Genomic DNA, 14,111 nt, shown 5'->3' with positions numbered 1-14,111 from the left:
GGGCTGGACGGGAAGGCGCCGCCGGGCGGTGCGCTCCCCAGGCCCTCCCCCTCCGGTGACGTCACCGCCCGCCCCTTGACCTCGCGGTCCCGCCCCCTTCCCTGCCTCCCAGTAGCCAGCGGTGGCTGCGTCTCAGGAGGCGATGGAGGGCTCCCAGCCGGTGGCCGCACGTCAGGGGGAAGAGGCGTCCTGCTCCTCCTGGGGGGCCGGCAGGTGAGGCGACGAATGTGGGCGCGGAGAAGCGAGGCGTGGCGGGCAGGACCCAGGGGCCGGCATTCCGCTTCTCTCCCTCGGGCGGGCAAGTGGCGCGCGAGAGGCCGCGGGGCCGGGCAGAGTCGGCCCTGGGCGGCGAGGGGAGCGCGCGGGGTGGGTGTGGCGGTGTGGGCTCCGGCCTCTGCTCCTCCCGGCTTCGCTGAGGAGAAAGCCCACTTATCGCCCCTTACAGCGCTTTCTCAGTTCTGGTTGGGGTCTGCCATCCTTTTTCCTCTCAGTCACCGGACATGGAGGGGAGGGAGGGGCTCCGGCGGAGAGTTCTGGTCAGAGTCTCTCGGTGTGAGCTTCCCAGCCCCGGTGCCGGACACTTTCTTCCCTCCTTTCGGTGAAGTGAAAGCTAAGCTCCACCGCGCGCTATCCTCCGCGGAGATCCTCCTTTGAAAACTGTTACCAGAGGGAACTTGGTAATAATGAATCAGTAGTAGTCAGGACACCCTGAGGCCTCTGGTGACTACACTTAAAGAAAGAAAAAGAAAGAAAGAGAGAGAGAGAGATCCAGGGAAAAAAATACGAGTTATTTCTTATTTCCCTGTTGGTGTTGAGGTTCACGTCTTTTCTATTCCTGCAAAAATAGAGGGGAAATGTTCGTGTAGTTCCTGTTTCATTCATTTCATAGTAATAAAGCAGATAGTTACATTCTGCCCACTACCAGAATACAGTATGCCAAAGATAGAAGTGATGGACATTTGATTTTGAGCTAATGTGAATGTTCATAAACGTGTAGCTTTTTCACCAGCTTCAGACTGAAGCGATGCTTTTGGGACCATGGTATTGCCTGCCGTTGCCAGCACTGCTAAATTTACTTGGGGGGTATTATGTAATACAAACAAAACCTCCCCTTATTTTAAGCATTTTTGATTGCCATGTAGACCTTATCATAAGAATGATTTTTAAATGTTCTAGTAAGGCAGAACTTTCTGAAAAGTAGGTGCCAGTCGTATCATTAAGTGACAGAACTGGTTGGAATGTAGCTCTTAAGAGCTTTACCCACTAGACTTTTGCCCTCCATGCAAGGAAGATAGCTAGTGAAAGTGTATGTACCAGGGATAAGAAAACTATAATAAGAATTTTTGTTACAATGCCAAGGTATATTGTGTATTTGTATGTTTTTATTAGCTAGAAGCTGATATCACTTGATCATCTAATCAACGTTTGATAAAAGAAATAATAACATGTTGATTATATATTTTCAAGTCAATACCAAGCCTAGGAAATTGGATTCCAAAAATGAATTTTGTGCTATCACATTGTTTTTAGAATACTGTAATTGATAATTAGAGCTTCCCAAAACCTAGAATGGATCACACTTTTGCCAAGATGATATTGATCTTAGTTGTCACTGTGGTTCAGACCCAAATTTCCCGGCTGGTTCTCTCTGCCCAGGAACCATCTCTGTTTCCCAGTGTTTACCTATTACCATTTTTCTTTTATGCCATGCTGTGAAAAAATTGGAATGAACTGCAGTAAATGATATATCACTCTGTATCTTTTTTATGCTAGTATGTTTAACCTTTTTTTAATCTTTAAAATTCATTTAACAGCTATTTATTGAGTGCTTTCTTCGTGTCTGCTGTGAGAGGCAGTAGGCAGTATGATGTGGTTGTCAGGTGCTAGACTGATTAGATTCAAGGCTCTGCCATTTACCTGCTCCGTGACCATGGGCAGATTATTTAAATTAATCTATGTCAGTCTCAGGTTTTTTCCCTTGTTCAATAGAAATAGTAATAATGTGTATCTCATAAAGTTATTAAAAGTGTTAACTGAGTACATCTAAAGCCCTTAAAACAGTGTGTGACATGTTTGCTCTTGTTGTTAGATGCCTGGTACTGCCTTAGGAATTTGGAATACAGTAGTGAATTCCTAATGGATCATATATTCTGTAGGGTAAGGCAGATGGTAAATAGTTAATGATAAGTGATTAAAAAAAAATACAGCAGGTTAACAAGTTAGGGAGCCACCTAAGGAGAAGGGGAGCCATTTAGTTGATTGTGTTACGAAATCAAACTTGGGTCCACTCACCCAATGCGCAGCAAAGCCAATTTACTGACACTAGGTAGTGGTGAAGAAAAGTACAGTTTATTGCAGGGCCAAGCAAAGAGAATGGGCAGCTCATCCTCAAAGATACTCCCCATTGGCTTTCAGGGAAGGGTTTTTAAAGACAGTCTGAGGGAGAAGGGGTGTGTGATCCATGCTCAGTTCTCTGATTGCTTGGTGGTGAGGTAACAGAGTAATGTTTTTGGAACCTCAGTCAACCTTCTGCTTCCAACTGATCTGGGGTCTACGTGCTGCTGGTCAGCACGCAGTTAACTTCCACCTGGTGGGGGCTTTAGCATCTGCAAGGCAAAAAGGTCCTTGACTTTGTTTTACAGCTAAACTGTTATTACTTTGTCTTCCTTGACTGCTTTTCTTTAGTTCTACATTTTCTCACTTCTCTGATTAAATTTGCTCTTTGGAACTCAGGGAAGGCCTAGGAGGCTAAAACTTTTTACAAACAAGGCCCTCTGGGGTCCTGCTCAGTTTCAATAGGGTGATGGAATGGTCTGTGTGATATTTGTGAAGCAATATTTTAATAGAAGCTTGAATGGTAAGAGTCAGTTATTCAGAGATCTGAAGGAAGAACATTTGAAACAGGGAATGGCAAGTATAAAAACTCTGAAGTGATAGCAAGCTTGGCTTTTTGAAGAATATCAAGTAGGCCAGTGTGACTGAAGATAGTGAGCAAGAGGGAGAGTTGTGGGCTTTTGAGGTTGGACAGGTTGTTGGGAGACATACATAAAGGGCCTTCTATGTGTGCTAAGGTATTTGAATTTTGTTCTAAGGGTAAAGGAAACTCACTGAAGGCTAGTTTTAAGTTAGGGAGTAATTTCTGACTACATTCTAAAAGGTTTAGGCAGTTAGATGGAAAGTAAACTGAAGGGAAGGGCAATAGAAGAATAGTTATTAGGCCTTTGAAGTAGTTCAGATGAGATATGGTGATGGTTTGGGCTGAGATTGTATTGATTGAAATTGTGAGAAGTGATCAGATTTGAGATCCCTTTTGAATGTAGATCTAACAGCAGTCACCGATAGAGAAAAGAAAGCAGCAAGTTACGATCCTTAGATTTTTGGCCTGAGCAAGTGGCTAAATGGTGGTATCGTTTGCTTGGTGGTCCCAAGTGAGTTGAGAAAGACGGGAAGAATAGATTAAGCAAGAGGAATTGAATTCTGTTTGAGGCTTGTTACGTTCGTGATACCAGTTAGACATCAGAATAGAGATACTGTTCTGGCAGATGTATAAAATCTGGAGGGCAGAGGAGAAGTTAAACATGTAGAAGTAAGCTTAGATATAATCAGTATATGGTAAATTCTGAGTGTGTATATTATAGAAGGTTTATGGGGCACTCAAAATTGCTAAAATATAGATCCATCAGAATATATGTAGCAATGATAAAACAACACCTGAGACTAAAACAACCATAGGCTCTAATTTTATAATACACACAGGGCAGGCAGTCAGTGAATTTAATTTTGACCTGTTTTTAAAATCTAAATAAAGTGGTAAATAATAAAATATCTGGTTTGTAAAACCTGTTTTGTAACTGGTGAATCTGGTCCCATATAGAAATTAAATTTTACATTACAGAATATGAATATTGAATAGCCATACTCGGCCTTATAAGTTATGTTTTCTTTTTTCAGTGCGAATTCAAATTTGCCCATCATGCCAACAGAATCTGTGGAGATTGATGATGCGTTATACAGGTAAGAACTTTATGGAAACTGAAACATTTCCCCCATTCATTGTTCTCCAGTCATGGAGTAGTTTATTCAAAGACACCATTAGGCCTATGCATAATTTTGTAAAATATATCCTAAGAGTTCCACCCAAGTTAAAAATTAGGGTTTCTTTCTTTTGTTTTTTTTAACTGTAATCTGAAAGCTTGAATAATATTTAAATCTTGGTTGCTTTAGGTTTAGGTGTTATGACTAAGAATGATTTTGCTATCTACTACAAAATGTACCTCTTGTTTCTGGCCAGGAGTACATATTTATGTTCTTAATAGTGCAGGAGTCTCAGACAATTCATTTCACTTAGTTATACAGTTGCATCTAGAGAATATGTTTACTTCAGTATAGTCTCATTAATAACACTGCATGTTTGTACTGTATAGACAGTGGAGAAGTATTTTTTGATTGAAGAGCTGTGATTTGAATGGAATTTAATGGGACATTTTTTTACCATATTTTTTTCATGAAATCAAAATACTTTTTTTTCAAAATTAAAGAAAAATTAAGAACACATAAATTGCTATCATTTGTAGTAAATTTTTAAAATACTTTGAGATGTTTGCATGGAAGATAGTATAATCTCAGTTTAAAAGTTTTTAGATTTCCTCTATATGTAATCATGAAAAAATAGGTTTTATGTAGGTAGAATTTGGAACAATAGGCTCATTATGTATTTTGGATTTCTTTTTATATTTTTTTATGTGGGATGCAGAGTCAGTTTTGAGCAGTTTAGGAGGAGCTGATATATACCACCTGGTATGTTGATTTCAGGTCCTATTTTGTGCTATACCCTTGGAAGAAGAGATAAAGACTAACTTGATTTTACTTATGTGAAAGCTGTTTTACCATATGGTCTCCTGACTATGATTATACTTTAGAAGTCATCTTAAATTTGGACTCTTAATCTGTAATTACCATGTTCTTAATGTCCTTGTGATCATTTTCTTGGGATAACAAATTGCAGCTCCTTGAGATAGCATTGGCTATTTTTTTTTCATTATTTGTTACAGTCCTTGTGAAACAATTTTATATCCCTCCAATCCTATAGTGGCTGATTAATGAACATAATTTTCAATAAACCAGAGTTTAAATTTTCCATTTGCAAAGCTAGGTAAGTAAGCTTACAGTTCACTTAGGATCATTTTGCTGGACTGAAGGTTATAGAATATAGCAGTTTAGGTATCATATATAGCAGTTCATATATGATCAGGTATTGCTGGATCATAAGGTAGTTCTATTTTTAATTTTTTAAGGAACCTCCATACCATTTTCCATTGCAACTGGACCATTTTACATTCCCACCAGCAGTGCACAGGTATTCCAGTTTCTCCACATTCTCACCAACACTTGTTATTTTCTAGGGTTTTATTTTTGTTTTATAATGGCCATCATTACAGGTGCAAGGTGATATCTCATTATGCTTTTGCATTGCCCTGATGATTTGTGATGTTGAGCACCTTTCCATATTCCTGTTGGCCATTTGTGTCATCTTTGGAGAAATGTCTAGTCTAGTCCTTGCCCATTTTTTAATCAGGTTATAGGTAGGGCGGGGGGTGGTTTGCTGTTGAGTTATGGTTTCATATATATTTTTGACATTAAACCCCTTACCAGATACCTGGTTTGCAAATATTTCTCCCATTCCATAGTTTGCCTTTTCATTTTATTGATTGTTTCCTTTGCTGTGTGGAAGCTTTTTAGTCTGAAGTAGTCTCACTTGTCTGTTTTTGCTTTTATTGTTGTGCTTTTTATGTCATATCCAGGAAATCCTTGACAAAACCAATGCTAAGAAGCTTCCCCCCATGTTTTCTTCTAGAAGTTTTGTAGTTTCAGGTCTTTTGTCTAAGTTCTGAATCCATTTTGAGTTGATTTTGTGTATGGTATAAGGTAAAGGTCTAATTTCTAATCTTTTCATCTTTTGCTTTTGGAAATCCAATTTTCCCAACACTATTTGTTAGTCCAGATCTACCTTTTCCCTGAGTATACTGGCCATACTAGACTACTTGCTTACTGTAGTTTATACATTTACACCTCAGTTGTCTTTTCTTAGAGCGCCCTTTCATGCTTCAAAAGCACCTTCTATTGAGCTTTTAAGACTCACTCAAATATCTACTCTGAAATCTCATGAGTTACTTCTAATCCTTTCTGCTCAGTCCTAAAGCACATTATTCTTGTTACTATTTAAAGTACTCATGTTGTCTCATAGTGTTTTTTTACATGTATGTCACTTCTTTTAAAGTGTGAGTTTCTTAAAGTGAAGGACCATGACAAAGTGTCTAATTCTTAAAAGAGACTCATTAAATGATTACTGAATGGCTAGAATAAGACAAAGGATTCAAATTGACTTTGCAGTCTGGAACCCAAGGTAATTGACAGTTCAGTGGGTGGGCAGGAATACAAACTAGGCAAATCAAGAGATGTGACAGAAATGTCTGAAAAAGGTGCCTATGGTACTAACATTAGGAGATATTAAGAAGGTATTTACACATTTCACCCTGAGGCAAAACCAGTATCAGGGCAAGGTGTGACATTCCCCTCTGCTGGAGTCTGATATGAGGCTGCTGCAGTATGACACTCCTACATCTGGAAAATTCTGTAAGCTGAAAGGATAGAAAAACAGAAAATTTCTCATTTCTCTAGAATTGGGGTATTTTGAGCAAATGAATATCTTTTTTTTTTTTTTTTTTTTTTTTTTTTTTTAATAGTTGTGGCACATGGGCTTAGTTGCTCCATGGCATGTGGAATCTTCCCAGGGCAGGGCTCGAACCCGTGTCCCCTGCATTGGCAGGCGGATTCTTTACCACTGCGCCACCTAGGAAGTCCAAATGAATATCTTTTTAACAGACCAGATACACATAAATTCATTTTTACCTAAAAGTTAAAGAAAACATGTAACTTTTTGGCATCTTACATATTGATATTTATAAGATCAGTACTTTAAATACTGTTTATTTCTTCCTAGATACTGTTATTGAAATTTGGTTAATATTTACTAAGTATACAGGTTTTTCCCAGATATGAATAACTGAATCTCAGGTTATAATTGTTTGTAAACATTTAGGCTTTCCTACAAAACTAAAACTCTCTAAAATCTACAAATCTTTTTTTTTTTTTTTTTTTAGCTTTTTATTGGAGTATAATTGCTTTACACTGTTGTGCCAGTTTCTGCTATACAACAAAATGAATCAGCTATATTTATACATATATCCCCATATTCCCTCCCTCCAGAGTTCCCTCCCACCCTCCCTATCCCACCCCTCTAAGTCATCACCAGTCATGGAGTTGATCTCCCTGTGTTATGCAGCAGCCTCCCACTAGCTATCTGTTTTACACTTGGTAGTGTATATGTCAATGCTACTCTCTCACTTTGTCCCAGCTTCCCCTTTGCCACTCCCCCCAGGTCCTCAAGTCCATTCTCTACATCTGCATCTTTATTCTTGCCCTGCCACTGGGTTCATCAGTACCATTTATTAGATTCCATATATATGAGTTAGCATACAATATTTTTCTCTTTCTGGCTTACTTCACTCTGTATGACAGACTCTAGGTCCATCCACCTCACTGCAAGTAACTCAATTTCATTCCTTTTTGTGGCCGAGTCATATTGTATATATGTGCCACATCTTTATCCATTCATCTGTTGATGGGCATTTAAATCTATAAATTTTGAATGTTACCTAAGTTTCTGACATTTGTATATATATTTAAGTAGGAAATTTTTTTAGGGCAGTTTCAATACCTACTTTAACAAAGTGACTTGCTAAGTATATTTCACTTTTTTCTTATTACTCAATCTTGAATCACCTCATAGTTACTGATCAGCTAAACCTGAAATTATTCTCGGAATCTAAAGATTTCTTTTTTGGGATGGGGGAGCACTTCTAACAGCATTCTGATACACATCTGTATTTAGTTTTGCATCTTTATAGCTGGCAAATTGTTGGGTGAGTTAGAGAGCTAGTTAGAGTTCAGCCAGTTCTGTAGATCTGTCCATTTCTTTTCCTCTGAAGATATGCCTGAGTCTGCTAATCTCAAGATTTATCTAAAGTAATGAATGAGCCCCAATTTAGGACTGAAGCCTTGGTTTTCTAACTCTGCTTTTACCAAAGAACTCTGCATTGGATGTAATTAAAACTAATTCAGATAGTGATAAAGTGGTACTTTGCTGTCTCTTTTTGTGTGTTCCTTGTATAGAGGTTCCTATGTAGAGACCACTGTATGAACAAGGGGTGAATATCAAAGCAGCATCAGAGCATCAGGGTATTCTTAGCTTTCTGCATTAATACAATCATAATAATATCAAAACTGTGTGCATTCTACTGGCATACTAGGAGAAACTCCTCTGGCTTTTGAGATAAGTCTTTTTGGATTTGCTTCTATTCCTCTGACTTCTTTCTCAGACTTTTCTTAGTCTGTTTTTGCTTTGTCTGCCCCATAAATGCCAGGTTCCAACTTTAGGATTTTTCTCTCTGTTCATAGTCTAGTTCATAGCCATTTCCATGATTTTAGCATTCTCTCTATACTTATACTTGAGTCTCTTTCTTCAGCTTTCTTCTTCCATGCTCAAGGCCTTTATTTTTAAATGCATACACGGTGCTTTAAATGTAAACCAGGCAGGTGTTCAGCAAATATCTACTTTTTTTTTAATTGATATGTGGTTGATTTACAATGTTGTGTTAGAATATCTACTTCTTAGAGAAGCACTATGGTACAGTGAAATGAACATGGTCTCTGGATTTAGAGAAGAGTGTTACATCCAATCCTGACATTTATATGAACCGAAACTAATTATTTAATCTTTCTGCTTCTCATACTTCTCATGTGTAAATAAGAATAATATCTCTTAAGAATAATATCTTAGTCTTAAATAGTTCACAAAAAAACTGTTAGTATAAAGTAATTTTCAGCATAAAGTAGCACTCAAACCATTGGAACCCTTTTCCTTCCCTCTTGTCATTCCCAAGCTTAATTAAATGGTGCCACACCCACTCAGTAACCTAAGCTAGAAACATTGGTGTCATCTTAGATTTTTCCCTATTTGTCATCTTCCATATTCAATTAAATTTTTTAAATCTTTTCAGTTCTTTTTAAACAACTCTTAATTCCACTTCTTTCATTTTCTCTTCCTGCATTTAGAATCTCTCAATTGAACTATTGTAATATTCTCTTATGTGATCTCTTTAGGACTATTCTTGTCTCTAATCCATCTTTCATAAGTTATTCAAAATTGTATTTTTGGCACTTACCTCGGAGTCCATGGCTTCTCAGCTTAAAATCCTTAAATCGTTCCCTATAATCTACACTGATGAGGCCAAAATGAAAAATATACATTTAAGCCCTTTTTTGGATACAGCATAACAGTGGCTGAGAGTTTGAATTTTCATATTAGATCTGAATTTGAATCTTTCTCCATCATTTATTGACTGTATGATCTTAGGTTACTTAACCTTTAAGTCTAATAATTTCTTTCATTTATTCATTTTTTCATACATTCATTTATTCAACAAATATTTAATGAGAAAATGTGCACAAATTGCAAATTAATCATGAAGAATAATACTGTACCTTTGAGTTCAGTAACTTCTAATGTACCATGAGTTATGGCCATATCTTTCGTTTTAGCCTCCACGTCACTTCTCACCACTTACTCTGTGAAATTCTATTCTTTAGCCTTGTCAAAATTTATGTAAATATTATCAGGGTCCAAGATTTGATTTTCTCCTACTTACAAGCTAAACGCTAGCCCGTTATTGTTTAGTGGATGCTAGCAGAAGATGTGAAACATCTGGGTCAGAAACAAAGGATTTCATTACTTATCATACAGTACATAGCATGAGCATCAGCCTGGTGTTGGTTCTCTTTTCTCTCAAGTCCCATGGGAGTGATGCCATGGGCCCAAATGGATGCTTTGTACGTACATCACTGCTGAGGAACACTGAATTTAGGAGACCCATCCAAAGCAGTAATCAAGCGTGCTCTTTGTCTTGGAGAGCAATTCACCTCATACCTCAGAGTTAAATACAACCCTGAGAAAAGGCCAAGTAAAGAGCAGTCAGGACATTGCCTACTAGGCATATCTAGAGAGACATCTAGGAGTTGAAAGACCCATGAAGGAGGTCTCCCAACATAAATACATATTTTTCACAGTTTTATTGAGGTATAAATTAATATAAACTGCGCATATTTAAAGTGTACAATTTGATGTGTTTTGACATGGGTATACTCATGAAGTCACCACCACAACCTAGATAACATCGGTCACACTAAACATTTTCTTTGCGCCCCTTTGTAATCCCTTCCTCTCTTCTCTTTCCAGCTACCATTTCCCCCAGGCAATCACTGATCTGCTTTTTGTACTGTAGAATAGTTTTCATTTTCTAGAATTTTACATAGATGGAATCATACAATATATACACCTTTGGGAGGCCTGGCTTCTTTCAGGCAGCATAATGATTTTGAGATTCATATATGATGTTGTATGAGTAATTTGTTCCTTTTTATTGCTGAGTTGTATTCTATTGTATGGATATACTACAATTTATTTAACCACGTAATAATAGTTGATGGGCATTTGGGTTGTTTCCAGGTTTTGGCTGTTACAAATAAGGCTGCCGTGAGAATTTACATACAAGTTTTAAGGAAGACATATGCTTTCATTTATTCTTAGATAAATACCTAGAATTGAATGCTGGTTTGTGTGGTAGGTATATATATATATTTTTTAAGCAGTTTATTTTATATTGTGGGAAAAGGTACATAACATAAAATTTACCATTTAAACTATTTTAAGCGTACAGTTCAGTGGCATTAAGTATGTTCACATTGCTGTGCAGCCATCACCACCATCCGTCTTCAGAGCTTCTTCATCTTCCGGAACTGAAACTCTGTACACATTAAACACTAACTCCTCACTCCCTCTCCCCCCGCCCCTAGACACCACCATTCTCCCTTCTGTTTCTATGAAAGTGACTACTCTAGTTACCTCATAAAGTAGAATCATACAGTATTTGTCTTTTTGTGACTGACTTATTTCACCTATTCAATGTCTTCCTTCAGATATATACCCAGAAGTGGAATTGCTGGATCCATTAAAAATTTTTTTCTATACTGTTTTCCATAGTGGCTGCACCAATTTAGATTCCCTCCAACAGTGCACAAGAGTTCCCTTTTCTCCACATCCTTGCCAACACTTGTTGTGTCTTGTTTTTTTGATAATAGACATCCTAAAATGGGTGAGGTAATATCTCATTGTGGTGGGTTTTTTTTTAAGCTCTTTATTGGAATATAATTGCTTTACACTCTTGTACCAGTTTTTGAGGTACACCAAAGTGAATCAGCTGTATTCATACATATATTCCCATATCCCCTCCCTCCCGCGACTCCCTCCCACCCTCCCTGTCAATGCCAGAATATTTTCTAAATGATTGTACCGCTTTACATTCTCACCAGTAGTGTATGAGAGTTGGAATTGCCTTGCATGTTCACTCAGCACCTGGTATGGTCAGTCTGTTTGATTTTGACATTCTAGTTTGTATATAGTAGTATTACGTTGTGGTTTAATTTGCATTAATGACTAATGATATTGAGCATCTTTTCATGAGCCTATTTGCCATCTATCTACTTTGTTGAAATGTTTCTATAAATCTTTTGCCTCTCTTTTTTTTGTTTGTCTTATTGAGTTCTTTATAGTGTATGTTCTCTGTGAGAACATCTCTGTAAGGACATCTATGAGAGCGTCCTTTGTTATCTGTATGATTGCAGATATTTTATCCTAGTTTGTGACTTGTCTTTTTATATAACAATGTGTTTTGGAGAGCAACATTTTTATTTCTGATAAGATACAACTTTTTTATTTATACTGCTTGCTTTTTTTTTTGTCCTACCTAAAAGATGTTTGTGGGAGTTCCCTAGTGGTCTAGTGGTTAGGATTCCAGGCTTTCACTTCTGTGGCCCAGATTCAATCCCTGGTTAGGGAACTGAAATCCCTCAAGCTGTACAGCACAGCCAAAATTAATTAATTAATTAATTAAAATAATTAAAAAATAAAAGATGTTTGCAAAACTCAAGGACACTGAAATTTTCTCCAGTGTTATCTTCTTGAAGTTTCATGGAATTAACTCTTTTTTTTTAACTTTTATTGAGATATAATTGGCATACAATTAACTGCATATATTTAAAGTGTACAGTTTGATATTTTTTTTCGTATTCGTAATGTACATATGGCAATCCCAATCTCCCAATTCATTCCACTCCAACCTCCCCCCCCTCACCCCACTTTTCCCACTTGGTGTCTGTATGTTTGTTCTCTACATCTGTGTCTCTGTTTCTGCCTTGCAAACCAGTTGATCTGTACCATTTTTCTTAAATTTTGGTTTATGATCCATTTCAAGTTAATTTTTGTACATGGTGTGAAGTGGGGGGGGTCAAGGTTTACTTTTTTTCGTGTATGTCTCTCCAGTGTTTCAGCACCATGTGTTAAAGATTTTCCATTCCCATTGAATTCTCTGGATATCTTTGGCAGAATTCAGTAAATTAAATACCTTTGGCTTTATTTCTGGAATCTTGTATTTCAGTGATATATGTGTCTCTCTTCAGGCCAGTACCACACTGTGTTGACTACTGTGGGTTTATCATAAATTGTAGAATCTGGGAATATAATTCCTCCAATTTTGATTTCTTTTGCAAAGTTGGTTTGGCTCTTTTAGGTTCTCTGAATTTCCATATATGTTTTAGAATCAGGTTGTCAGTTCTTTAGAAAAGAAAAAAGAAAAAACAAAAGAAATCCTGGAATTTTGTTTGAGATTGTGTTGAATCTATAGTTCAGTTTTGGGAATATTGATATTTTAACTATTGAACTTTAAGAATCATTGATATGTCTGTCAATTTATTTCTTTACTGTCTTTAGTAGTGTTATATAGTTACCAGTGCAAAGATCTTGGATAACTTTTATCAAGTTAATCCTTAAGTATTTGTATTTTTTTCATACTATTGTAAGTGGTAATTTTTAAATTTCAGTTTTCAGTTATTCGTTACTCTTAAATTGGAGCACAACAGATTTTTGCATATTTACTTCTTAACTTGAATTCTTGCTAATCTCACTTATTCTAGTAAAATTCTCTGTAAATTCCAAAGGATTTTCTAGACAGCTATGTTGTTTGAAAATAAAGAAATTTTACTTCCTCTTTTTCAATTTGGGTGCCTTTTGTTTCTTCGTCTTGCTTTATTACAGTGGCTAGAACCTCCAATACAGTGTTGAATGGAAGAGGTAAAGGCAGGCACCCTCTCTTTCTTCCTGGTCTTTGATGGAAAACATTCATTCCTCCATAGTGGAGTATGGTGTTAGCTATAGGTTTTCCATAGATACCCTTTATTAGGCTGAGGAAGTGCCCTTCTATTACTAGTTTGCTGTGAGTTTTGTTGTTCTTTAAAATTAGAAATGGGTGTTTTGTTTGTCAGACACTTTTTCTGCATTCATGGAAGTGATATTATTTTTCTTCTTTAGTCTTTTAATGTTGTGAATTACAATGTTGTCTTTTAGGGTATTATACCACCCTTGCATTCTGTTTCTAGGATAAAACTCATTTGATTGTGATGCATTTTTACACGTATACATAAAAATTCTGTTAAGAGTGTTTGCAGCTATGTACATGGGGCATACTGGTGTTGAGTAATTTTTAATTGAATGATTTTGTCTGGTTTTGGTATCAGGGTGATGCTGACCTCACAAAATAAGCTGAGAGGTATTTCTCCTTCAAATTTCTGGAAAGTTTGTGTACAATTGGTTTTTTTCTTAAATTTTTTATAGAATTCACATTGAAGCTGTCTTTGGAGTTTTCTTTGTGGGAAAATTTTTAACTACACATTTAACAGCTAATAGATACAAGGATATTCAGGTAACACATTTCTTCTTGAGTGAGCTTTAATAGTTTGTGTCTTTCAAAGAATATGTTCATTTATCTTAGTGGTTGAAATTAGTGGCATAAAGTTGTTTGTAATATTCCCTGAATATCCTTTTTAGTCTCTGTAGGATCTGAACCATGTTCCCTTGCTCATTCCTGATAATGGTAATTTTT

The 14,111-nt window shown here is 36.9% G+C and overlaps 1 protein-coding gene across 3 annotated transcripts in view; it reads left to right on the top strand.

Annotated features, from left to right (window-relative positions):
- Nucleotides 1–96: 96 nt before the first annotated feature.
- The window catches only part of UBA6 (ubiquitin like modifier activating enzyme 6), an 84,054-nt gene continuing 70,039 nt past the window's right edge, over nucleotides 97–14,111 (top strand). For all 3 annotated transcript variants that reach the window (XM_057726409.1, XM_057726408.1, XM_057726410.1), the window contains exons 1-2: nucleotides 97–213; nucleotides 3,952–4,014. In XM_057726409.1, the coding sequence (XP_057582392.1) occupies nucleotides 143–213; nucleotides 3,952–4,014 (134 nt within the window). In that variant the 5' untranslated portion in view covers nucleotides 97–142. The remainder of the gene's footprint in view (nucleotides 214–3,951; nucleotides 4,015–14,111) is intronic.

This window comes from Hippopotamus amphibius, chromosome 3, assembly GCF_030028045.1.
Source record: "Hippopotamus amphibius kiboko isolate mHipAmp2 chromosome 3, mHipAmp2.hap2, whole genome shotgun sequence".
NCBI classification, from domain to species: domain Eukaryota; kingdom Metazoa; phylum Chordata; class Mammalia; order Artiodactyla; family Hippopotamidae; genus Hippopotamus; species Hippopotamus amphibius.
This window is presented reverse-complemented; position numbering and strand designations above follow the sequence as displayed.